At 43.7% G+C, this 26,481-nt stretch overlaps 1 protein-coding gene across 2 annotated transcripts; it reads right to left on the bottom strand.

Annotated features, from left to right (window-relative positions):
- Positions 1–300: 300 nt before the first annotated feature.
- LOC133040328 (cytochrome P450 4A11-like) lies at positions 301–16,552 on the bottom strand. 2 transcript variants are annotated; one of them, XM_061120052.1, is made up of 12 exons: positions 16,358–16,552; positions 13,597–13,738; positions 12,961–13,005; positions 12,380–12,507; positions 11,068–11,192; positions 10,545–10,603; positions 9,998–10,104; positions 9,723–9,913; positions 9,492–9,625; positions 3,024–3,088; positions 2,818–2,894; positions 301–496 (listed from the first exon to the last, which is right to left on the bottom strand). In XM_061120052.1, exons 1-12 carry the CDS (start codon positions 16,550–16,552, stop codon positions 301–303), a joined length of 1,464 nt encoding a protein of 487 aa, XP_060976035.1. The 2 variants fall into 2 exon arrangements, with proteins under 2 accessions (XP_060976035.1, XP_060976036.1); XM_061120053.1 differs by lacking the exons at positions 9,723–9,913; positions 10,545–10,603 and having other exon boundaries at positions 9,492–9,656; positions 9,977–10,104.
- Positions 16,553–26,481: the final 9,929 nt, after the last annotated feature.

The raw sequence follows: 26,481 nt of genomic DNA, 5'->3' as shown, positions 1-26,481 counted from the left end.
GAATTCAGGGTCAGACAGGCAGACTGAAGTGGAGAAATACAAGAGAGAACAGGCAGACTGGAGGATGTCAGGTGATCAGGATTCAGGTGGACAGTGAGAGATACAGGGGGTCAGAGGCAGATGGAGAGATAAGCAGACAGGGAACGTGGAGAAAGGTGAGAGGAAAAGCGCAGAAAGTCTGCTGCTGGGCAGGAGGCAGGAGATGAGGCAAACTGGCAGGGGGCAGACAGAAGCAGGAAGTGGGCAAAGAGGCAAGGACAGGAGAGAGTGACAGCAAGATAGCATGGCAGTCAGGGGCCCTCAGAGCTTGTTCTTGTCTACATCTGGATCAGACAGCTTTCTGAGCTGCAAGTGGATTCCATTTTTGGATTTCAGCACCATGACTGGAGTGGGCACAGGGACCCTGAAGGGATCCGGTGACAGCTCAAAACGAAGCAAGGTCAGGGCCACGGCCACCTTCAACTCATTCATGGCAAACTGCTTCCCGATGCAGTTCCTGGATTGGGAGATAAAAAGGAAGCAAGCAGAGGCTTCTAACCTGGGCTGAGCACAGGGATTCAGGGCTGTTCTCCACGTGGCCCAGCCCTGATTCCTTCCTTACTCATCACAATGACTGGACAGCCAAGACTTGGGCCAAACTCTTCCCCCTGACCTATGACAAATCTCACCTCTCTAAGGACTATCTCCTACCTCCTACTTCTGCTTTCAGCAGGAAATCCTGTTGGGGAGCATCAGTGCTGTAAGCCACAGAGTCAAGCCAAGTGGATCAAGAACTGCGAACTAGTACTTTATTCACTTGTCTACAGACAACTCCTGGTTTCAAGTCAGCCTAGGGCACTGTATGGGGGCAGGGTGGACAGCCTCCTTGGACCTTACCACCTATGGTAGACAGACAGGATGCCCAGTTCCCAGAGATGACAAGACAGGATTGTGTAAGGAGTCAGAATGGCAACACGGAGGCTTCCTGGTGGGACATGGGTTAACGACTCTAACCAGCTGACCATTTGCCTACCAATTAATGGTCTGGCTTCCTGTCCCCCTCAGCCCCTCAGTCAATTTATTTTTGGAACCTTCCCATTCTAATCCAGAAATGACCCTCCTAACCATCCCTTGGGCTCCTCATCTGGCCTTTTAAACCTCTATTCCTCTTCTCCCTCTAAAGCCACAGTAGCTCCAGGCCTATTATATTCCGCATCACAGGGAGGACACGTCCCAGGGCCTCAGCTGCATCACAGCCCTCTCTGGATTCTTCCTCACTCACCTGGGGTCTGTCCGGCTCCTCCTTCTGACTCAATGACTGTTGAGGTCCCCTCCCCTCGCCTTTGCCATCCTCATGCTCAAGGCTCAATCCAGTGACCACCACCTCACCCCCTCTGCTGGCTGCACCTCTTCCCACTCGGGACCCTCAAGGCACCATGGGTGTTAAACTAAGGACACATCACATCCAGTGCCCAGCACAGTGCCAGATCATGAATCCTTCCACAGTCTGCCCAATGAATAAATGAGTGAAAGAGTGGATGTGTGAATGATGTCTGTCTTGAGTAGACATGTTGATATGTTGACAGTGAGCTCTGAGGGAGGACAGCATTATCATCCCTGTGTTCCCATCTTATAGCACAGGTCTTGGTACACAGAGACATGCTTAATACATACTTTCATATTTAAACAATATTAATTGAAATGAAAACAACTCAAATGGAGTGAGAGAATAATAAATATTCATTCTGACCTAAAACCAAGCTGCCTAGTCTCCCCTGTCCTCTAGTGGCAGCTGTATGATGTGCAGCCATGTCTATAAGGAAGGACTGGACCCTGGTGTAAACCAAATCCTAGAAGTAATTCAGGAAGACCATTTGCTTCAAACCTGTTCTGTGAATGTTGATTCACAGTTGAAAATTTTCTAGAACTGTAGAATCAGAAAAACACTTGTTTCTACCTAAGTCACAAAGTCACTGAAGTACTATTTCAGAGGAGGTTCTGTAACCTTTAAGATCTTCAGTCATTTAGGAATATATCATCCAGGTTAATAGCTATTTCAAGTGTGCTTTATACTTTACATGCAAGGGACTTTACAAATGCTTGTCAAATAAAAAATAGTCAGTTTTCTCCCAAAAGCTGATTTGATTGTCCTCCACTTTACTCTTTATCTTGCTAACATTAGACTCTGTAGACTCTGAGACTATGATATATAACTTCTGCTATTATATAAAGAATTTTGGCAACAGGAAAATATGGCATGATTATATTAATACGAAGTAAAAATTATGTCAGATGTACTGTAGAAATAGAGAACACTCTCATGACTGAAACTTATTCAAACAACAACTGTGACTGATCACAGACATGACTTGAAGCCTCAGGACATAGAAGGCAACTGGAATTCCAAACCCATGCAAGCATGATAGATACAGTGAGAGGTGGACTGGTGAATTAAGCAGAAAGGCAGTAGGCTGACTAGTAATGTGGGAACAGAGGAAACCATCTTTTAAGGTGACTGAAATTGTCCAAACCAAACTTGTGTAGTTTAGCTTTCAAGAAGACTTGTAATGTTAAGACGTCATACTCCTTAAGTGAGGAAAACCCTGGATACTTTGGATCAGTCACTGACATGGAAATGAGGTCAATCATTGTGGACATCAGGAGATCAATGTCATTGTGGCGGGCCATGAAGGTCTTCTTGTACATGGAGACCCACACCTCCTTCTCAACACATCAACACACAAGGACAGAACTGCGTGCACCACATACGAATGTAGACAGTCACACATATCAGGTAGCAACCAGTGACACCTGCTTCCCCAGGTACAGAGGTCTCACCTAGATCCTCCTGAGAAGGGCAGGAAGGCATGGCTGTGTCGAGTAGAACCTGGTGCAAACCGGGATGGGTCAAACACCTGCAGAGAGAGCAATGGGGCTAGGACAGTGGGGTCAAACTCTTCACATCAATCCACAGAGCAGGAGCAGGAGCAGGAGCAGCTGGTGTGGAGAGAGCATCCTATCCCCTCCTCACACCACCAACTTGCCTCCGGGTTCAGCCACACATTTGGGTTGTGATGAAGTCCATAAAAGGAGAGGGAGACTAAGATTCCTGTGGGGTAGAGAGGAGAGAGAGAAGCCTGATGGTCCCCCTGGAGCAGGGGGAGTATGTCTTCACAAAATTCCTGGGAGCCACCATGATAGCACCCTCCATCACTCTGAATGAAATGATGTTCTTGCAAGACAGGTGGGCTGGGCTTGAAAAAGCACATGAGCTCTGTTAGGAGTAGGTGACCAGGACCCGGGATTGAGAAGTAAAATAATTGGAGGCTTACAATTAGGAGTAGCTCAGGTGACAACTCACATTTATCAAGTGCCATCATGACCCTGGGGAATGTGCGATAACTCATTGAATCCTCACACAGCCCTCAAGGAAGGCAGTTCTATCCGTATGAACCAATGAAGCACCTGAGCCTCAGAAAGATTAAGGGATGGGCCTATGATCACACAGCTAAGACGGGGCAGGGCTGGGACTCAGACCCACTGGAAGGTGAGTCAGTGGGTGGCCTCCAGCCATGGCAGGGCTCTCAGACTTCATCATCAGCTGCTTTCTGCCACCTGCCAGAGGACTCCTCAGAGACTGAACTATCTGACCCATGACAGTGGAGTCCCTAAGCTCCCTCCTTTACTTAGATCCATGTGGAAAAAGCGTGCTTCCCCTGCTTCTGTCTGCTTCTCTCTTAAGTCTTCATGTTTCAAGGAATTAGAATTTTAGCTTCCATTTTAAGACCACATTCAAGGGTCAGCATTTGTTTATTGAGCTTCTGTTGCATCCAAGTTCTGTGTCAGTCATTTTTTAATTGGATGTTACTAGCTGTACAATGTTGTGTGTGTGTGTGTGTGTGTGTGTGTGTGTGTGTATACACACACACACACATATATATATACATATACATATATATATATATATATATATATATATATATATATATATATATATATGGAGAGGAAATAGCAACCCACTCCAGTATTCTTGCCTGGGAAATCTCATGGACAGTGGAGGCTGGAGGGCTAAGTCTGTGCTTAGTTGCTCAGTCATGTCTGACTCTTTGCGACACCATGAACTGTAGCTCACCAGGCTCCTCTGTGCATGGGGATTCTCCAGGAAAGAATACTGGAATGGGCTGTCATGCCCTCCTCCAGGGGACCTTCGCAACCCAGGAATAGAACCGAGGTCTTCTGCATTGCAGGCAGATTCTTTACCAGCAGAGCTAGGGTCGCCAAAGAGTAGGACATGACTCCGTGGCTAAACAACAACTATAGTTTCTGGTTCAAGACAGCAGAGGAGAAGGATGTGCACTCATCTCCTCCTGCGTGAGCACCAAAATTGGAACTAGCTGTTGAACAACCATCAACAGGAGGATGCTGGAACCTAATAAAAAAAGATAACCCACGACAAAAGACAAAGAAGAAACTTCTGCAAGACAATAGGAGGGGTGCAATCATGATCAAATCCAATCCAATACCTGCCAGGTGGGTGACCCACAGACTGGAAAACAATAATACTGAAGAAGTTCTTGCATTATTGTAAAGGTTCTGAACCACAAGTCAGGCTCCTAAGCATGGACATCTGACAAAGGGACTGGGAATCTCTCTGGGGAGAGAAACTTGAGGGCCTACAGGATATGATTACTGGCCTTCCAGAGGACTGAGGAAAACAGATTCCACACTTGGAGAGCTTAAACAGAAGTTTGCATGCACCAAGACCCAAAGAGGAGGAGCATTGACCCCGCAGGGGGCTAACCAAAACTACCTACTAATGTTGGAGGGCCTCCTGTGGAGGCATGGGCCTGCAGGGGCTTACCACAGGGACAGGGGAACTGGAAGGTCCCCCTTGGCATAAACCCTCTTGGAATTCACCATTCACCCTACCATAGAGCCTGTAGACCCCAGGGCTGCATTGCCTCAGACCAAGTAACTACCAGGGAGGGAATGCAACCCCACTCATCAGCAGATAATTGAATTAACTGAGCAGGGCCCTGTCCACCAGAGCAAGATCCAGTTTTTCCATCACCAGTCCCATCAAGAAGCTTACACAAGTCTCTTAGCCCCATTCAACAGAAGGCAGACCGAAGAAGCAAGATGAAGTACAGTCTCACAATGACTAAAACAAAAACCATATTACAGACAGTTAATCATGATGAAAAAGCAGAAAGTTATGTCCCAGATGAAGGGACAAGATAAAATTCCAGAAAAACAACTAAATGAAGTGGAGATAGGCTACCTTTCAGAAAAAGAACTCAGAATAATGAAAGTGAAGATGATTTACGATCTCATGAAAAGAAGAAATGGAAAGATTGAGAAGATGCAAGAATCGTTAACCAAAGACCTAGAACAACTAAAGAATAAGCAAACAGAGATAAATAATACATTAGAAGGAATCAATAGCAGAATAACTGAGGCAGAAAAATGGAAAAATAACCTGGAGGACAGAATGGTGGAAATCACTGCTGCAGAACAGACTACAGAAAAAAGAATGAGAAGAAATGAAGAGAGCCTAAACAACATTTGCAGTGTAGGGGTCTCAGAATGAGAAGAGAGTGAGAAAGGACCAGAGGAAATATAAGAAGTAATAGCTAAAATGTTCCAGAACATGGGAAAGGAAATAGTCAACCAAGTCCAGGAAGCACAGAGAGTCCCAGAAAGGATAGATTCAAGGAGGAACACTCAGAAACACATAGGAATCAAATGGACAAAGATTAAAGACAGAGACAAAATATTAAAAACAACAAGGGGAAAACAACAAATAACATACAAGGGAACTCCCATCAGGCTATCAGCTGATTTCTCAACAGAAACTCTATAAGCCAGAATGGAACGGCATGATGTAGTTAAAGTGATGAATGGGAAGAACATACAACCAAGAATACTCTACCCAAAAGACACTTCTTCAGATTTCATGGAGATAAAAAAAGCTTTCCAGATCAGACAAGCAAAAAGTTAATAGAATTCAGCACCACCAAACCAGCTTTACAACAAATGCTAAAGGAACTTCTCTAGGTAGGAAACACAAGAGAAGGAAAAGACCTACAGAAAATAAATCCAAAACAATTAAGAAAATGGTAATAGAATCATACATATCAATAATTACCTTAAATGTAAATGGATTAAATGCACCAACTAAAAGACATAGACTGGCTGGGTGGATGAACACATGTGCATATATGCACTTCCACTTACCACATCACTCTGCTTACCACCCAAATTTTAGGTAATCATTTTAGTGTTGTTGCTGTTCAGTCGCTCAGTCAGGTTCAATCCTTTGCCATCCCTAGAACTGTAGCACGCCAGGCTTCCCTGTCCTACACCAACTCCTGGAGCTTGCTCAAACTCATGTCCATTGAGTCAGTGATGCCATCCAACCATCTTATCCTCTGTTGTCCCCCTCTCCTCCTGCCTTCAATCTTTCCCAGCATCAGGGTCTTTTCTAATGAGTCAGCTCTTCGAATCAGGTGGCCAAAGTACTGGAGCTTCAGCATTGGTCCTTCCAATGAGGATTCAGGATTGATTTCCTTTAGGAATAACTGATGTGATCTCTTTGCAGTCCAAGGGACTCTCAAGAGTCTTCTCCAACACCATAGTACAAAAGCGTCTATTCTGCAGCTCTCAGTCTTCTTTTTGGTCCAGCTCTAACATCCATACATGACTACTGGAGCAACCGTAGCTTTGACTAGATGGAACTTTGCCAGCAAATTAATGGCTCAACTTTTTAATATTATACAGTGGAAGTGACAAATAGATTCAAGGGATTAAATCTGATAGGAGAGTGCCTGAAGAAGTATGGACAAAGGTTTCTGACATTGTACAGGAGGCAGTGACCAAGACCAGCTCCAAGAAAAAGAAATGCAAAAAGGCAAAATAGTTGTCTGAGAAGGCCTTACAAGTTGCTGAGAGAAGAAGACAAGCAGAAGACAAAGAAGAAAAGAAAAGATATACCCATCTGAATGCAGAGTTCCAAAGAATAGTAAGGAGAGATAAGAAAGCCTTCCTCGGTGATCAGTGCAAACAGATCAAAACAGAGGAAAGGGCAGACATGGTGTAGGACATGTAGGCAGAGATGGTGTAGGACAGGGAAGCCTGGCGTGCTACAGTTCTAGGGATGGCAAAGGATTGAACCTGACTGAGCGACTGAACAGCAACAACACTAAAACAGATCAAACAGAGGAAAATAATAGAATGGAAAAGAATAGAGATCTCTTCAAGAAAATTAGAGATACCAAGGGAACATTTCATGCAAAGATAGGCATAATAAAGAACAGAAATGGTATGAACCTAAGAGAAGCAGAATATATTAAGAAATGTGGCAAGAATACACAAAAGAACTATACAAAAAAGATCTTAATGACCCAGATAACCAGGATAGTGTGATCACTCACCTAGAGCCAGACATCCTGGAGTGTGAAGTCAAGTGGACCTTAGGAAGCATCACTATGAATAAAGCTAGTGGAGGTGATGGAATTCCAGTTGAGCTATTTCAAATCCTGGAAGATGACACTGTGAAAGTGCTGCACTCAATATGCCAGCAAATTTGGAAAACTCAGCAGTGGCCACAGGACTGAAAAAGGTCAGTTTTCACTCTAATCCCAAAGAAATGCAATGCCAAAGAATGTTCAAACTACCACACAACTGCACTCATCTCACACACTGGCAAAGTAATGCTCAAAATTCTCCAAGCGAGTCTTCGACAGTATGTGAACCATGAACTTTCAGATGTTCAAGCTGGATTTAGAAAAGCCAGAGGAATCAGAGATCAAATTGCCAACATATGTTGGATCATAGAAAAAGCAAGAGAGTTCTAGAAAAACATCTACTTCTGCTTCATTGACTACACTAAAGCCTTTGACTGTGTGGATCACAACAAACTGTGGAAAATTCTTCAAGAGATGAGAATACCAGACCACTTTACCTGACTCTTGAGAAACCTGTAAGCAGGTCAAGAAGTAACAGTTAGAACCAGACATGGAACAACTGACTGGTTCCAAATTGGGAAAGGAGTTCAAGGCTGTATATTGTCACCCTGCTTATTTAACTTATATGCAGAGTACATCATGGGAAGTGCCAGGCTGGATGGAGCACAAGCTGGAATCAAGATTGCCAGGAAAAATATCAATAACCTCAGATATGCAGATGACACCACCCTTATGGCAGAAAACAAAGAGGAACTGAAGAGCCTCCTGATGAAAGTGAAAGAAGGTGAGTGAAAAAGTGGCTTAAAACTCAACATTCAGAAAACTAAGATCATGGCATCTGGTCCCATCACTTCATGGCAAATAGATGGGGAAACAATGGAAACAGTGACAGACTTAATTTTCTTGGACTCTCAAATCACTGCAGATGGTAAGTGCAGTGATGAAATTAAGAAACACTTGCTCTTTGGAAGAAAAGCTATGACCTACCAAGATAGCATATTAAAAAGCCAAGAAATCACTTTGAGACAAAGGCCCATATAGTCAAAGCTAAGGTTTTTCCAGCAGTCATTTATGGAAGTGAGAGTTGGACCATAAAGAAAGCTGAGCACCGAAGAAATAATGCTTTTGAACTGTAGTGTTGGAGAAGACTCTTGAGAGTCCCTTGGACATCAAAGAGATCCAAGCAGTCAATACTAAAGGAAATCAGTCCTGAATATTCATTGGAAGGACTGATGCTGAAGCTGAAGCTGAAGCTCCAGTACTTTGTCCACCTGATGCAAAGATGTGACTCATTGGAAAAGACCCTTTTGCTGGGAAAGATGGATAGCAGGAGGAAAAGGGGATGACAGAGGATGTGATGGTTGTATGGCATCACTGACTCGATGGACATGAGTTTGAGTAATCTCTGGGAGTTGGTGATGGACAGGGAAGCCTGGCATGTTGCATTCCATGGGGTTGCAAAGAGTCAGACACAACCTGACTGACTGAACTGAACTGATGTCTACATCCCCATTCCTTCTCTGCAAATGGGTTCATCAGTACTATTTTTGTAGATTCTCTATATATGTGTTAATATGTGATATTTGTTTTTCTGTTTCTGAGTTACTTCACTCTGTATAACTGGCTGCAGGTTCACCCACCTCACTGCAACACTCAGTTCCGTACTGTTTTATGACTGAGTGGTATTCCCTTGAGTTTATGGACCAGATCTTTATAATCCATTGATTTGTCAATGGACATCTAGTTTGCTTCCATGTCCTGGCTATTGTAAATAATGCTGCAATGAACACTATGGTACACATTCTTTTTGATTTCTGGGGTCTCAGGTTATATTCCCAGTAGTGGGATTGTTGGGTATATGGTAGTATTATTCCTAGGTTTTAAAAGAAAAACATTTTTCAAAACTCATTGAAACTGCAGAGTAAATATTATGTTCTGGCAGAAAAGAATCAGAGCATACTGCAACTGGGAAAGCACAAGTGGATTTCTGGTCTAACCATGTAGTCCTACAGAGTACTTAGCTAAGTGGTGAGGTGAAGTTCATACCTGCAGGTAAGGAGCGTCCATCAGGGAAGGTGATGGGCTTGCTCAGCTCTCTGCCAATGGTTGGCACTGGTGGATAGAGTCTCAGTGCCTCTTTGATGCACATGGTGGTGTAGGGCATCTTGTCCAGATGGTCCCTGAAAGGAAGCCCATCTGAGAGCAGGCAGGACTGGACAACCAGGGATTCTCTCTAGCTCAGGTGGAACAGGGTTCTTCCATCTCCTGGACACTCACCAGGTGATGGAGGTGTCATCTCCCAGGAGGCTCTGGATCTCTTCCCGACACCTCTGCTGATGCTCAGGGTGGGAGGCTAGAGCATAGAGTATCCAGGAGATGCCACTGGCTGTGGTGTCGTGACCCTCAAACATGAATGTGTCAACTTCAGCACGGAGATCCTCATCAGACAATCTGCTCCCATTCTCCATCTGTGGAGGCAGGGCCAGAGTGCAGGGTCTGCCCTTCCTGTGTGCTTCTGCCCAAAGGCTCAGGCCTCTCTTGCCCACACTCACTCTGGCAAAGAGGAGGATGTCCAGGAAGTCCAAGTGCCTCCTGCTCCTCACCTTCTCCAGCTCTCCCTCCTTCTGCAGGCGAGCCTTCCTCTCCTTGATCACTGCATCTGTCCCGGAACAGTGTTTCCCAGCCAGAGCTGAGGACTCTGGGGGCCCATATGCAGCATCCCCATAGACCCATCTGCCCCTCAGGCCCAATCTGGATGCCAGGTGGATGTGGGTGAGGGTGGGACTGGGTGAGCATATCAGGACTGAGAGCTCCAGCATCATCTACTCCCAGTGGCAATCCCTGCAGTAACACAGCCCATGGAGGCTCTGTGTGAATGCTGCTGGGAGGGGGTCTCACTCAGTCATCACCAACCTGGTGACTCCTGTAATTCCCTACACAACACCTGACACCTTATATCTGGGTTCCCAGCCCTGCAGCTGGCGGGCCAGCTCCTGAAGAGGAAGCAGGAGTCTGGGCTCTGCCTGAGGGATTAAAGCCAGGCCCTTTCACATGTGCCTGATGAAGGTATGTGGAGCAGCGCACAAGAAGGAGGAGAACCTGTGTGTTGATGCGTGAGCTGGCAGGCCTGGTGGTTCCTGCGGCCTTCACGGGTCAGCCTGTAGATGAAGTCATTCTGGTAGAAAGCATTCCTCACTCGGGAAAAGCTCATATAGCTGAGGTCCCTGATGGCCTGGATGTAGGACTGGGAGTTCCTGAAGGGAAAGGATTCAGAAGAGACTGGAGTTGAGGGAATCTCTGACCTAGAGTGGGATTGGGTCTCTGGGTCGAAGATTCCTCAGTCAATGGAGACAGGCAGCACTGAGGTATTGCCATTTCTGTCTTAGCCTGAGGAGTCCCTCAGTATTTACAAGAGTCCTCAGGATCCAGGCTTCTCCCTGCATAGGAAAGTGGGACTAATGATTGAATCAAGAATAATCTGGGTAGAATTTGACCGTGGTCCATGTCTCTGCAAAACTTACTTTTTGGGCTTAGAAGCATCCACATTGCCCTTACTGCCTCTCAGGAAAGTCCTTCCCAGCTGGTGAGAAAAGGACCCTGCTGTTGAAGAGCTGTCACTGACCTGTCGTTCCTGATGCTGCCCTGGAGGCTGAAGGCACACTTCATGATGGTGTCCAGGGTCATCAAGGAGACATGTTCAAAGATCTCCAGATGTGAGTCCTGGCTGACAAGCTCCTCCCAACTGTCCTGTGGAGGGATGGGGATTGACCCTACTCTGCTTCCCCAGAAGGCCTGGCTTTCTCTCTGTCTCTACATCTTCAGACGAAATTTCCTAATTTTCTAAGCAGACATGTTTTAGCAACTTAAGGCTGTAACACACATGTATACTGTGATTCCTATTTCTTTGAACCATTACTATAGTTGTATTCTCTTCTAATATCCTAATTAATTATGAATGTTAGGAATAATTTATGATATTAACCAGCTGGCAGCTGAGCAGAAAGCATAGTTTCTCGGGGGAGAAAATATTGTGTCCTGAAATCAGAACTAGACAAGTGATATCTAACACTACAAAGCAAATATTTCAAGGCAAGGAAAAGCTAAAGTGACTCTAATGGTGCTCTTAGAAGGGGCATGAACTCAATTCCTTTCATTCATTTAATGTTACCTAAGACCAGGTAAAGGAGTACGTCCTTTAACATTCAGAAAACTAAGATCATGACATCTCGTCCCTTCACCTCATGGGAAAGAGATGGGGAGACAGTGGAAACAGTGTCAGACTTTATTTTTTGGGGCTCCAAAATCACTGTGGATGGTGACTGCAGTCATGAAATTAAAAGACACTTACTTCTTAGAAGGAAAGTTATGACCAACCTAGATAGCACATTAAAAAGCAGAGACATTACTTTGCCAACAAAGGTCCGTCTGGTCAAGGCTATGGTTTTTCCAGTGGTCATGTATGGATGTCAGAGTTGGAGTGTGAAGAAAGCTGAGTGCCGAAAAAGTGATGCATTTGAACTATGGTGTTGGAGAAGACTCTTGAGAGTCCCTTGGATGGCAAGGTGATCCTGAGTGACATCCTGAGATATCCACTCTGCCACCGAATCTGCCATTGCCCAGGCCAGCCAGGACCAATTTGCACTGACCTCCTTGATCTACTCCCTGTGTTCAGACATGGAGATGGGAGACATGTGGACCCTGAATACACCATGGCCCTGATTTCTCTTGGTGAGGAGAAAATCAAGGATCCAAGCTGTTGCCTAGATGTTCCTCTGTCCCACCTAGCTTTAATGAATGCTGTCTCATACTAAGTTGAGAATGCATCATTCCATGGGGCTCTATTCAATGGATGTCTGAGGGACATAAGTGTCTGATAGTGGACTTTGTCAGCTGTGCTGGATTCTGGTGCATATGGTGACAAGGGATGGACTCACCAGCATCACTCGGACAGAGTCGGCCATGAGTCCCACGTAGGGCTTCAGGATGTCATAGTGGAAGGCTGGGGTCAGCATCCGCCGGTGCTGGAACCACGTCTGCCCCTCCAAAAGCAGCAAACCTTTCCCTGAACCACAGATGGGTGTGTATGGGCACTGGGGAGAGTGGGGCCAACTTGGGAGGAAACAAGGGTATCAGGAGAAGGCTTATCATAGGCAGGGGTGGGAAAGCCCAGTATATTTCAGGGATGTGAATTTACAATATGTCTGTCCATAGGATGTGAGTATGAGAGCAGTGAGATAGAGGTTGAAAAAGAGTAGGCAGACAGGTGATAGAAGGCCTTATCGAAAAGTTGGGCTGGGAACATTAGTAAAGACTGAGAAGTTATGAAGAAGAGGCTTAGCTAAAAGGAGGGCTACAGCACCATTATAAAGGCTGAGGGTTTTATTAGGAGAAGAAAAATGAGGTTTGATTCAGAGATGAGGGTGCCTGGCACCTGTTGTTCTCCATTTGTGCAAAGAGACCACTCTTGGTTAACCTAAGTGGTGGGTGGTCTGCAGTTGTATTTAAATGTACTTACCAATCCAGGGAGTCAAGTATTTGTAGGTTCTATGAGGCTTTGGGTCTGAAAGATATAGAAGAAATGTGGATGGCAACAAACTCTGCAAGGAGCCTCCAGAGCAGCTGAAGTCTAGACCACGGACTCCCTTCCTTGCTTGGTTCTTGTCAGATGACAGTCTTTCTGAAGCCACAGCACTCTTGCCTCCCATCCCTGACTCTCTCTGTCCTGATAGTCATTGTGGTCCCAGGAAGGTAGACTTGGTGCTCCAGAGCAGAACACCCACAGGACTAAGATGGTGAATTGCCCTGAAACATAAACTCAGTTCACTGCCAGAGAATAAGACAGAACCTGTGATTTTTCTACAGCGTGTGGTCATCTGGCCATCTCATGACCCAGAAGAGGCAACAATGAGAGGTGCCCCACCTAGATCAGTGTGGACAGGGAACTATCTTCCAGTTCTGGGATCATCTCAATTTGTTTATAAAAAGTAAAAGGTAGGACATAAAAGAGAAACCCTCGTCTGGCTTGTGGTTGGGAGGGTGTTTGGAGGAGTTCAGGCCTTGATGTCTAAAGTGTCAGTCTCTTGTGGAATTTGACACCCAGGGACATGTACTCAAATGGAAGATTGTCTCCAGCTGAGGGTTGCCTTCTCACCTGATCTCCCCAGGACCATCTTCATGTAGTCAGGGTCGTAGACCAACACAAAGGCCCTTGTGCCCCACAGCCAGCGAACACAGGCACTTGGGTATTTCTCTACCCTCTTCAGTAGGAGTGGCAGCTCACTCTCCTCTTGGTACTGTCACCAAGGGAAAGACAAGTCAATGATGCCTTTCTTTTAGTTCTGGAGCTGAAGTCAGGGTGAAGGGCAGGAAAGGTGTCAGGTAATCATTCTGGATCCATCAGCAGAACTAAGAGTTTAGAACTATTTCTTCTGACCTGGAATATCATCCAACCTTGCAGAATGTCCATCACTGTCCTAAGATCAGATTCTGTCCCATGTCAGGTAGAGGTATGGGCCAACACTACAAACTGCCTACAGAAACTTAATCAAAGATAATTACTTGGTTTATGAAAATTTTGGAAATCATTTGTACACAGTGACATAATTGCTTGAACAACTGATGATGTTTGGAATGTATATAGCTAAGTGGAAAAAAGTTAAATACCACATTGTATGTATATATCATTATTTTTCATATTGAGTGTGTGCACAGTTGTAGGACAGATTCTGAGTGTACACATATGAGAATGGTATTGAAATAAGGTTTTGATATGTGGATTTTTAATCTCATTTTCATTGACTTACTGTCAGAAACTTTGGTACACTTCCCACTGCTTAGAGGAATATTTGTAACCTGATTATGCACCACTAAGGCGTTTCCTTTCTGATTCTACTGTCTCTACTCTTGCCCTGATGAGGTGGCGATTTCACAGGATGCATTGCTCTGCCTTCAAGATGCTGCCTGCGCTCCTTGCACTGGCTCCACCTGCTCATCTTCCAGGTCTTTGCCCACGTTCTTCCCTCTACCTGGTGGCCTGTTCTCTGTGCCACAGAACAACTGCCTTTCCTCAACTTTGGAGACTCAGTTTGTTTTGTCACCTCTGGATTTCTCATCAACAGTTGGTCCCAGGTGTGTTTCATGCAGTCAAATTGTCATTTCAATGACTCTGTGTAACTCAGAGCAACCTTCTGCCCCTTTGGTATCTGATCTCCACCTATATTCTTCTGCCATCAAAACTCCCCAGCTTTGAGGCAACTTGTAATGTGGGTCACGTTCCTTCACTGAGCCTGTGTTTACTGAGCATTTACTTTGTGCCAGGCATGGATTTAAGGTACTAAATTAGGATGCTGCTCTAGATGCTCATCTGTTTGGACCCTGCAGGCTAGTGGGGGAGACTGAGAGGTTAAGCGGCCAAAACAGGAGTGGGTCATGAATGTGTGATGGAGGGAAGACAAAGCCTGTGGGGAAGCTTTGGGGAAGAGGGTCTAACTCAGACCTGGATGTTAGAAAAGTCTTCTTCCTGCACTTGCTCATTATTTGACTCATAATTTACCAAGATGCTTTCAAGATAGAAAAATGAACCAGAGGCAGGCTTTCCAGAAGAAGCTCATAGCTATGATCTTGCAGAGAGAAATAGCTGAATCCAGTTACCACTGACTACTGAGGAAGACATCCAAGGGAAAAAGAGTTGTCCTCTCCTCTCCTGGGAGACCCAGGATGAAAATGACTTGGGCCTGGGGCTTGTGAGAAAGTCATGTGAGGAGTGAGATCACTGCAGGGAGAAGGCACATGGGAGCCAAGTCCCAGAGGCTGGAATGCACAGGCTGGGGGGGAGGACCTTGAGTGACCTGGGGTGCAGGAGGTTAGGAAGGAGAGGGGAGAGAGACACTGGGCCAGCCCGCAAGGGGCTTGGGCTGCTTCTAGTACTTGTCCTTGTCTCCACTATGCTCTAATCATGCTGCTGACAAAGAAAGGCCTCAGATCTTTTCAACCTGTGATTGTCTCCTAACACTTGTTTAAGCCACAAACCCTTGGTGATCCATTTCCACGTGGCCCCTGACTTTGCTCTGAGCTCCCCCCACCTCCAGGCAAGTGCTGCCCCTCCCAGCCTGCAAGCTGCTGCTTTCCCTCCTTGCTGTCCCTTCACACAATGGACTGACACCCCTCTGTGCAGGCTGGTCTGGGTGCTGATGGTGAGGGGGATTACAGGCTCAGTTCCAAGAGCTCATAGTCTAGAGAGAGGATACCAGGCAGGCAGTACCCCTCACCTGACCCCATCCTGTGAAACTGTTTCTGCATGCCAGCAACGTGTCAGGAATTAAGCCATGTAATTACACGTCTGGAAAAATCCCTCAGTCCTAAGAAACCAAGCCAGTTTTTTCTAATACCTGACATAACATGACCCCGGAGGTGAGCCTCTTTTCTGTGACCTGCACCGTCTTAGATTCCTGTCTGTTGTCTCCACACACAGTGAACCCACAGGGCTGATCCATCAGACTGACGTCTGTGCTCCCAGGCAAGCTCAGGGCCAGGCAGGGAGCATGCAATTGGGTGATGAGCAGGGAAGCATCTAAAAGCCTGTTCTGTGAGGACCGTTGAAGCTGCTCTGTCTGGAGAGCAGGGGGAGTCAATAAGGAGCAGCCATTGTCCTCAAAGGGCAGGGTTTCCAGGACAGCCTGAGATCTCCCTGAGGAAGGGGTGTCTGGCAGAACGGAGGGCACCAGCACAGAGCCTGGGAGGAGTGAGCCCCCAGGACTGGGTGAGGAGCCTGGATCTAAGATATAAGCTGTGTGACTTCATGGGGCCATGTGCTGGTCACACAAGAAGGCTTTGTCCCATGGACTAACTGACCATGACCATCCCTTACCCCAGCCCTCCCGGCCCTCCCACTCCCCCATCCTGCTCCATCCTACCTCTTTCTTGTGTCCATAGAACCAGTGGGAAGGAGGACACGGGAACTGATGAAGGGCTTTGAGCAGCCACTGTCTGCGCAGGTAGAGCTGTGCCAGCTTGAGCAGAAGCAGAACCAGGCTGAGCAGGGAGACCACCTGCAGGAGCTCAGAGACCCCGCCCAGGGCTCTCGTGGGACTCAGCACAGAGACACTCATGGTGCAGTGTCTTCTGGATCGCTGACTGTCCCTGACTGTGGCTGACCTTCCTGGAGCACCTAGCTAGGTCTGGGAGAATTTCCCCGCCCACATGGGGGAGGGCGAATGTGAAGACAGATCTCACACCTGGGCCTCCAGAGTTTTTTTGTGTGTTAGTATTTGGTTTTATTTAATGTAATCTCTCTTATGTTACAAAATGTAAAGAATAAAAAAGAGAAGATAGTATTTATAACGGGAAGGGGGAGTTTGGGTTGTTCCAGGATCCTGCAAACTATCACATGCTTATATATATATTTTTGAAATAATTAGACAATTTGAAATAAAACAGAAAAGTAAATGTTTTTTGAAGTTTCCTGATGGATGAGTTCCCTCAAAGTTCACCTGAAACTATCATACATTGTTAACTGACTATGCTCCAGTACAAAATTGGGCTGGTAGTTCAAACGGTAAAGAATCTGCCTGCAATGCAGGAGACCCAGGGTTCGATCCATGGGTAGGGAAGATTCCCTGAAGAAGGGAATGACAACTCACTCCACTATTCTTGCCTGGAGAGTTCCATGGACAGAGGAGCCTGACAGCCTGACAGCATATCTATAGATATCTATAAATAGATATCTAAGAGGATAAGATGTCAGAGGAGCCTGATGTCTAGACATCTATAGATGTCTATAGACATCTATCCTCTTAAATTTTTAAGTGTGTAATACAGTACTATTTTCTATCCCCAAACAAATTTGCAATTTGGGGTTGCAAAGAGTTGGACACAACTAAGCGACTAATACTTCCTTTTCGATAGAAAATAAAAAAGTTTAAAAAAAATGCAGATAAAAAATGGTCAGACATTTCTTTTTTTTTCCAGAGCTCCACATATGTTTCTAATGAGCAGTCATGTTTAAAATCAGCTGGACTATATGATGATCTTTTACTTTATCTCATTTGTTTCACTTTTTCTATTTCATATTCAGAACTCCCATGTCATTTTGTTTATGTTCTCCAATTTCTCCATCTCTTCTTTTTTTTAAATGTTCTTTGTCAAGCCTTTATCAAGTGTAGTAGAAAAGACTTTGTATACATACATATATAAATATGTATAATACATATATTTTAGAAAACATGAAGTTTTGCCTAACTAAGAAACATATGACATTTTTATTCCACTTGTTTGACTTAGTATGAATAGAAGGCTATATTTCTAATTTAAAAATAGATATACAACAAGTAATGAAGGTTTACTGTATAACATAGGGAACTGTAGTCAATATCTTGTAATAACCTATGATGGAAAATAATTTCAAAAAAATATATATGTATTTGTATAACTGAATCACATTGCTGTGCACCTGAAACATTGTAAGTCAATTATATTTTAATAAAATGTATATATTTATTTAAAAATAAAGCTTCCTCGAATAACTGATACCTGTGTTATCTTATTTAACATTTGATGTTGCACAGAACAGGAGTTGAAGTCTGTAGTAACATCTAGCTGTGGAGTACCTTACAAGACCACATGGCTCATTTTCAATCATCCAACGCAACTGAAAATTCTACTTCTTTTATTTAAACCCTCCAATAGGTTAATACACACTGAGGCTATGGATGCTTATGTATTTTCTTAAGTTTGCAGTGACTTGTCTATGTGAATATCCCTATTTTCCATCTTAAGAGATGAGAGAATATAAATTTGAAATACAGTGAAAGATAACCACTACTGAAATATGAGAGTCTTAGTTTTTTGTTTTTTCAAATTTGGGATCATGTAATTAAGGTTTAAGAAATTTTATTCAAATCTCTTGCTTTAGTTACCTTTTGTAGCCTTCAGTTTCTTAAAGCAAGTTTCCTTTCTGAGTTATTGTTTTCATCCTGTTGTTTATTAATCATTCGCTTCACCTATGTTTTTCTGTTGGGATAGATAAAGTAGTTAGCTGAGAATCTTGTAATCTTTATATTGTTAGCTATGTTATAGGGGCAGCTTCTTTTGCTATATATGAAAGTCATCCTGAATACAGTGTTTTTTCAGTAAGAAAAAGAAAAAAGGCCAAAGAAAAGGGGACAAATTAAATTTCCATTAAAAAAGTCCTACTCAGCAGTGACAATGTGAGGAAAGAAGATGCCACTTGGTCATTTTGGAGAGGCACTTAAGTTTGGGGTCAGTGCTTCTGTTAATGACGACTAATGTCTTTCTGGGAGTAAGCACGTACTCCAACATACTCTCGAGCCTAGAAAGATGGCACTCAGCAATAGGCATCACTCAGCAAAAGCATTCAGGTGTTCTAAAATAAAGGCTTTCCCATGCAATCAGTGTGACAGTATTCTCAAAAAAAAGCAAACGTAATTCTAAGGCATGTAACAACACATTTTAAGCCCTTTTATGTCAAGTACTAGGAGAAACTATTTTAAAATTAAAATGTAGATAAATGAAGCAATGTAAGATGTGCTCCCTACTGTGTTACTTCCAGGAACAAGACCATGTATTGCTGTTATTGTTCAGTCACTAGGTTGTGTCTGACTCTACTACTCCATAGATTGCAGCACGCCAGGCTTCCCGTCCTTCACTAGCTCGGGGAATTTGCTCAAATTCATGTTCATTGAGTCGGTGATGCTGTCTAACCAAGTCATCCTCTGCCATCCTCTTCTCCTTTTGCCTTCATTCTTTCCCGGGATTGGGGTCTTTTCCAGTGAGTCGGCTCCTCGCCTCAAGTGGACAAAGCATTGGAGCTTCAGCTTCATCATCGGTCCTTCCAATGAATATTCAGGGTTGATTTCCTTAAGGATTGACCGGTTTGATCTCCTTTCAGTACAAGGAACTCTAAGAGTCTTCTCCTGGACCACAACTTGAAAGCATCAGTTCTTTGGCACTCAGCCTTCTTTATGGTCCAACTCTTACATCAATACATGACCACTGGAAAAACCATAGCTTTGACTATATAGACTTTTGTCAGCAAAGTGATGTCTCTGCTTTTTAATATGCTGTCTAGGTTTGTCATAGCTTTCCATCCAAGAAGCAAACGTCTTTTAATTTCATGACTGCAGTCACAGTTCCCAGTGATTTTAGAGTTCAAGAAAATATCTGTCACTGCTTCTACCATTCTGAGGCCAGATGCCATTATTCTGAGGCATCTGAGGCCAGATGCCATGATCTTGGTTTTCTTGAGTGTTGAATTTTAAGCCAGCTTTTTCACTCTCCTCTTTCACCCACATCAAGAGGCTCTTTAGTTCCTCATCACTTTCTGCCATTAGAGTGGTATCATCTCCATATCTCAGGTTGATGACATTCCTCTAGGTAATGTTGATTCCGGCTTGTGATTCATCTAGTCCTGCAGTTCACACGACATACACTGCTTAGAGGTTGAAGAAACAAGGTAACAATATACAGCCTTGTCTTACTCCTTTTCCAGTTTTGATCAGTCCGTTTTTAAATGTGAGGTTCTAACTGTTGCTTCTTGACCCACACAGAGGTTTCTCAGAAGACAAGTAAGGTGGTCTGGTGAAAGGTTGTTGCTGAACGATAAGACGCCAGGATTCTTGGCCTCCAGAGGAGACGAATTCAATCTGGGGCCAGAGACGAGGCTGGATCGCTCAGAGATTTTATGTGAGAAAGTTTTATTAAAGTATAAAGGAGATAGAGAAAGCTTCTGACATAGGCATCAGAAGGGGGCAGAGAGTACCCCCCTTCTAGTCTTCAGCTGGATGTTATATAGTCACTAGCAGTCTGTTAATGAAAAGAAAGGAATGTCTTAAAACTCAGAATGGCACCAGGCCCCTCATCCATAAATTGCATTTTGTGATAATCCTGGCACCAGATGATTCATTCCCAGGCCATAAAACGATTGACTTGAATCTTGTAGAAGGGCAGATTACCATACAAATAGTTTTGTTTACATAGATTAGGGGAACAATATCTGAGTATAACATACTGGTTTGTCAAGTAGGTTCTGAGCCATTTGGCGGAACAGATTGGAGATAGTCTGGGGTAAATGCATAGTACATTAACATAGCTTAAGACAAACATTTCCATAAGAAAAATGTATTGGTTAACTCAAGGTTTGAGAATAGTTAGCTTCAGGTGAAACCAGGTGTCATGGCAACATAGCATCTTAAGAGAAACCTCCTTTTAAATTTATATAGAGAAGGAAAAAAGTATCACTAGTTTGTTTCCTCCTGCCGCTTAAGAGAGATAAAAATGTCTGGCACTTGCAGCTCATTTCCTCCATTTGGAGACCCCTGGCCTTCCTGCCTGTTACCCTGTCACTGGTACTTCCTACTCTTTAAGAATTTTCCATAGTTTTTTGTGATCCACATAGTCAAAGGCTTTAGGGTAATCAATGAAGCAGTAAATGTTTTTCTGGAATCCCCTTGCTTTCTCTATGATCCAACAAATGTTGGCAATTAGATCTCTTCTTCCTCTGCCTTTTCTAAACCTAGCTTGTACATCTGAAAGTTCTTGATTCACGTACTACTGAAGCTTAGCTGAAGTATTTTGAGGAAAACCACACTTGTCTGGTAGTGAGAGAGTTAAAGCTTAGTCAGGTAGTCCAAGGCCCTTAAAGGAGGAGGAGGCAGTCTTTCATACATTTTTTTTTTTTTTTGCCTTAGTCACTGTAGCATGTCTTTCTTTTAGCCCTAAACTGGTATTGCAACAATACATCTTACCAAAGAGAACTGGCTTAGTTCAGTTCAGTTAAGTCGCTCAGCCGTGTCTGACTCTTTGCGACCCCATGAATCGCAGCACGCCAGACCTCCTTGTCCATCACCAACTGCCGGAGTCTATTCAAACCCATGTCCATCCAGTCAGTGATGCTATCCAGCCATCTCATCCTCTGTCGTCCCCTTCTCCTCCTGCCCCCAATCCTTCCCAGCATTAGGGTCTTTTCCCATGAGTCAACTCTTCTCATCAGGTGGCCAAAGTATTGGTGTTTCAGCTTCAACATCAGTCCTTCCAATGAGAGAACTGGCTACACAGCAGTAATACATATTACCCGGGGAAAATCCTTTCCTAAGACCCCCATTATTCTCTTCTTAGGGTCTGTGGTAATGGTTATATTTGTAACAAATCTTGCCTGGGGACCTGTTTCTCAAGACTTATATTCCTGATTACACAGAACAGTATATTTTGCCCAGAGACGTTGCCTGAAACTTGTTCCTATTGGCTAATTTTGTATTGAAGTTATCTCAGGATGTATGCCTTGGGAAAGGATCTGGTGAAACTTTCACAAAACTTGAGGTATCCTTTTTATCTATTCTCAGCAGCCAGTTGAGAAGTATATAATCCCTGTTTTAACCAGTGAGGGTGGGTACTCTCCTACCTGCTTCCAGTGCCTTTTGCTGGAGGCTTTATCTATCCTTTTTGCTCTAATAAAACCTTGTTACACAAAGCTCTGAGTGACTGAGTCTGTCTTTGGTCCTGGAGATAAATTTTCTCCTTCAGAGATCACAAATCCAGCAGCACCATTCACTGAACACCATAAGCTATCAGTAGCTTGAACATTCTTTGGCATTGCCCTTCTTTGGGATTGGAATGAAAGGTGACCTTTTCCAGTCCTGTGGCCACCGCTGAGTTTTTCAAATTTGCTGACATATTTAGTGCAGCACTTTAATAGCATCATCTTTAAGGATTATTAAATAGCTCAACTGCAATTCCATCACTTTCACTAGCTTTGTTTGTAGCAATGCTTCCTAAGGGTCACTTGACTTCATACTCCAGGATGTCCAGCTCAAGGTGAGTGACCATGCCATCATGGTTACCCTGGTCATTAAGACACTTTTTGCATAGTTCTTCTGTGTATTCTTACCACTTGTTCTTAATATCTTCTTCCTCTGTTAGATCCTTACCATTTCTATCCATTTTGGTGCCCATCCTTGCATGAAATGTCCCCTTGATAGCTCCAATTTTCTTGATGAGGTCTCTAGTCTTTCCCATTCTATTGTTTTCCTCTACTTCTTTGCATTGTTCATTGAAGGCATTCTTCTTGCTAGTCTCTGGAACATATATTGCCAGTGCACAAAATCACTTGTGTTAAGAAAACTTTAAAAAGAGCTGCACATACAGCAGGTTTTTTTCATACTGCATTTCTGTATTCTGAGTAAGCTTTTCATGATTACAAAAAAGAGAATGAATGACTAAACAGATCTTTTTAGATCTTTTAATATTAAAGGTTTAAGATTAAAATAGTCCCGAATGTTCATTGGAAGGACTGATGCTGAAGCTGAAACTCCAATCCTTTGGCTACCTGATGCGAAGGACTGGCTCATTGGAAAAGACCCTGATGCTGGGAAAGATTGGAGGCAGGAGGATAAGGGGAAAACAGGATGAAATGGTTGAATGGCATCACCGACTTGATGAACATGAGTTTGAGCAAGCTCCTGGAGTTTGTGTTGGACAGGGAAGCCTGGCGTGCAGCAGTCCAATGGATCGCCAAGAGTCAGATACAACTGAGTGACTGAACTGAATTGAACTGAATCCTAACTATACTGCTTACAAAAAGAAGATGACGTGTTATTGCCTCAGTTTTCTTAAAAGTGTACGACCTTTCAGAAGAGCATTTGCAATGCTTCTCATACTTTTTCATATACATCTTATTGGCCTGACATGTCTTAAGAACCATGAGAACACAGATGTCATTGCATTCAAACAATACTAATCACTCTGGAATTTTTACAGCCTCAGTGACTGCATGTAACTCCCAATTATAAATGTCCATGCAGCCTATAGTGGGAATATGTTGCACATGAAAACAGTGAGACACAAAAATTGTGAGACAGGGGAGGAACAAGATGGTGGAGGGGTGGGTGAATGTGGAATGTCTCTCTCCATGGATACATCAGGAATACACCTTCAGACACAGAAATGCATGCAGAACACCAGCTGAGAGTGCACAGGAGTACCTGACCAGCAGAAAAGAATGTAGACCCATGTAAAACTTGGTAGGACAAAGGAAGAAGGGGGGAAAATGGGAGTGTTAGTAGGACTGGATCTGCCCTTGGCAGGTGGGGGAACTGAAGCAGGAGTCCGATCTCCACATCAGGGCAATTGTCTGAGTCAGAGGAGAAACATTTAATGATGAGAGGGAAACAGCTGATCTGTGGCAGCCTAAATGGAATGAGAACCAGACAGTCCTTGACGCAGCCATACATAACCTAGATGGCGCAGTTGCTGGGAGCTGGAGTTTAGGGACTGTGGAGAAATCCCAGGGTGAGGGCTGCTCTTGACTGCGCAGAGACAGATCAAGGGGATGTGAGGGAGGATATTGTGGTGGGAAATACCTGTGAAGGAAAACTGGGCAGCCATGGAAGCAAGGCGATACTGCTAAGTCACACGTAGAGGGTGGGACCATCATCATAGCCTCTCTCCCACCACACACCAACATTGGCAATAGAACAATAGAGAGGCTGGCCCATCAAACGCCTGATGCACTGAAGTAGAGTTGGACCCCACCTGGGGTGCCCCGTTAAGTGCCTGATGCACTGATCTACAGAGTAGGACCCCAGGCAAGGAAGCCCTCTAGGTGCCTGAATCGGTGGAGCTGTGGAGAAAGACTGGCTAAAGAGGCCTTCTGATCGCCACCTTCAAGAGGCTTGAGAAAAGACTCTGATAGGGCCATAACTCCTGTGGCAGAGGCAGTCCGTGTCCCTGCACAATTGGTGCTGCCAGGGTCCCCGAAAGCCAATCATGTATGCCACCTTCATGCTCAACTCTCACTGGGGTAGAGCTGCCACAGGCAAAAAAAAAGTCTTGTGCCTATGTGTGCAGGGTCGCTTTGGTATTGTCCAAATCTTTGCACCTCTGTGGACTGTGGCCTGCCAGGCTTCTCTGTCAGGGAGGTGGTTTCTCCAGGCAAGACACTGGAGCGTATTGGCCAATACTGGATGCCATACCCTTCTAGAGCACTGTATTTCCTGCTGCCCTAGCTGCCAATTCCCCTGAGTACCTTGTACTGCCAGAACCCCTGCAACCCAAGCAGCTGCACCACCTCCACCCCTGGCCCTCACAGGGGTAAACCCAAATCCTCCAGGGCAGCCTCACGAGCAACCTGAGGACCCTGACAGGAGTGACTCAAGAAAAACATTTATTATTCTTATGTTTTGACTTGTCCTGTAGATTCTTTTGGATTTTCTCTCTCTCTCTCTCTTTTTTTTTCTCCTCCCTCCCCCCTTCCCCCGTTGTAGTTGTCGATTTTATTGACACTGTGAAATCTAACTAAACTTCTGAGCTTTTTTCTCTCAGTCACATTTTTTATTGTTGTTATAAATGTCTGCCTCTATACTGGGCTTTTGCGGTTCTGAGGAGTTTTTTTCCCCTCTCTATTTTTAATTTTAATTTCTTAGACCTATTATTCCTTTGTTTGCTTTTCCTACTCTTCTTTTCCTCTTGCGGTTAACCTTTAATATATATAAATCTTCTTTATCTGCCTCTATTTAACTTTGCATGTCTATTCTTTGTTTATTTCTTTCCTTTAGTCTCAACGTATTTGTTACTTTTATTTTCATTGCTTTATACCCCAATTGACAACTTGCATTAGTCTTGTTTTCCACTTTGTGTTTTAGTTGGTTTTGTTCTGATAGGTATAATTTTAGGTTTCCTTTGTTTGCTGGGTCAATCTATTGTAATTTATTTTTGTTGGACTGCTTTGATTTGCTTATGGGTGTATGTATATCTGTATATATTCAGTCATACTTTTTATTGTTTTTATAAACCTCTGCATGTATGCTGGGATTTTGCAGATCTGTGGAGTTTCCCCCCCCCCCCCTTTTTTTCTTTCTTCTTCTGTTTTTTTTTTTAAATCTTTTAAAAAATAATTTTAACTTTTAATTTTTTAAACCTATTATATTTTTTCTACGTTTATTCCTTTGTTTGCCTTTTCTACTGTTTCTTTCCCCTTGCAGTTAATCTTTAATATATATCAATCTTATTCATCTATCTCTATTTAACTTTGCATATCTATTCTTTCTTTCTTACCTTTCCTCTCAACATATTTGTTAGTTTTGTTTTCATTGCTTTATTCCCCGCTTGGCACCTTGTTTTAGTTTTGTTTTCCAGCTTGTGCATTAGTTAGTTTTGTTCTTAACTGGTAAATATAATTTTTGATTTCCTTTGTTTGCCAAGTCAATCTATTGTACTTTATTTTTGTTGGGCTGTTTTGACTTTGTTCATGGATGTATATGTATATGTGTATACTCCATTGTTTTCATTTTTATTTGACTGATTTTGTAACTGCCATTTGTCTGCAGTTCATCTTTGGTTTCTCGTTTTTGGATATTTGTTTTAATCTCACTTAATGCCATAACAAACCACTTGTGGAATCTTTGTTCCTGACCAGAGATCAAGCCCTGAGCCTTTGGAGTGGGAACACTGACTCCGAGACACTAGACTATCAGAGAACTAAACCTAGGGGGTATCAAATAGTGAGAACTCACACAAACGAAACCACTTGAGTACAACATCTGGCATCACCCAACCACCAGTAGCACCCTGTGTAGGATGCTTCATCTAAACAACAAACAAACAGGCCAATATCACTGATGAACATAGATGCAAAAATTCTAGCAGACAGAAATTAACAAAATTCTAGCAAGCAGAATCCAAAAACATATTAAAAAGATCATACATCCAAGTGGGCTTTATCCCAGAAATGCAAGGATTCTTTAATTTCCACAAATCAATCAATGTAATACACCACATTAGCAAATTGAAAGATAAAAACCATATGATTATCTCAATAGATGCAGAGAAAGCCTTTGACAAAATTCAACATCCATTTATGATAAAAATCACACAGAAAGCAGGCATAGAAGGAACATACCTCAACATAATAAAAGCTATATATGACAAACCCACAGCAAAAATTATCCTCAATGGTGAAAAATTGAAAGCATTTCCCCTAAAGACAGTTACAAGGCAAGGGTGCCCACTCTCACCACTACTTTTCAAG

This window comes from Dama dama, chromosome 20, assembly GCF_033118175.1.
Source record: "Dama dama isolate Ldn47 chromosome 20, ASM3311817v1, whole genome shotgun sequence".
In the NCBI taxonomy this organism is placed as follows: domain Eukaryota; kingdom Metazoa; phylum Chordata; class Mammalia; order Artiodactyla; family Cervidae; genus Dama; species Dama dama.
Note: the sequence above shows the minus strand (reverse complement) of the source record. Positions and strands in the feature narration are given on the sequence as shown.

Bases quoted from the DNA above. Each gene is read 5' to 3' on its own strand.
- LOC133040328 (XM_061120052.1), bottom strand. From the start codon at position 16,552: ATGAGTGTCTCTGTGCTGAGTCCCACGAGAGCCCTGGGCGGGGTCTCT. The intron at 13,006-13,596 runs GTGAGAAGGCAA...TATATCTTTCAG, and splicing joins GATGGTCCTGGGGAGATCAG to ACCCAAAGCCTCATAGAACC. The intron at 9,914-9,997 runs GTGAGTGTGGGC...CTGCCTCCACAG, and splicing joins ACATCCTCCTCTTTGCCAGA to ATGGAGAATGGGAGCAGATT.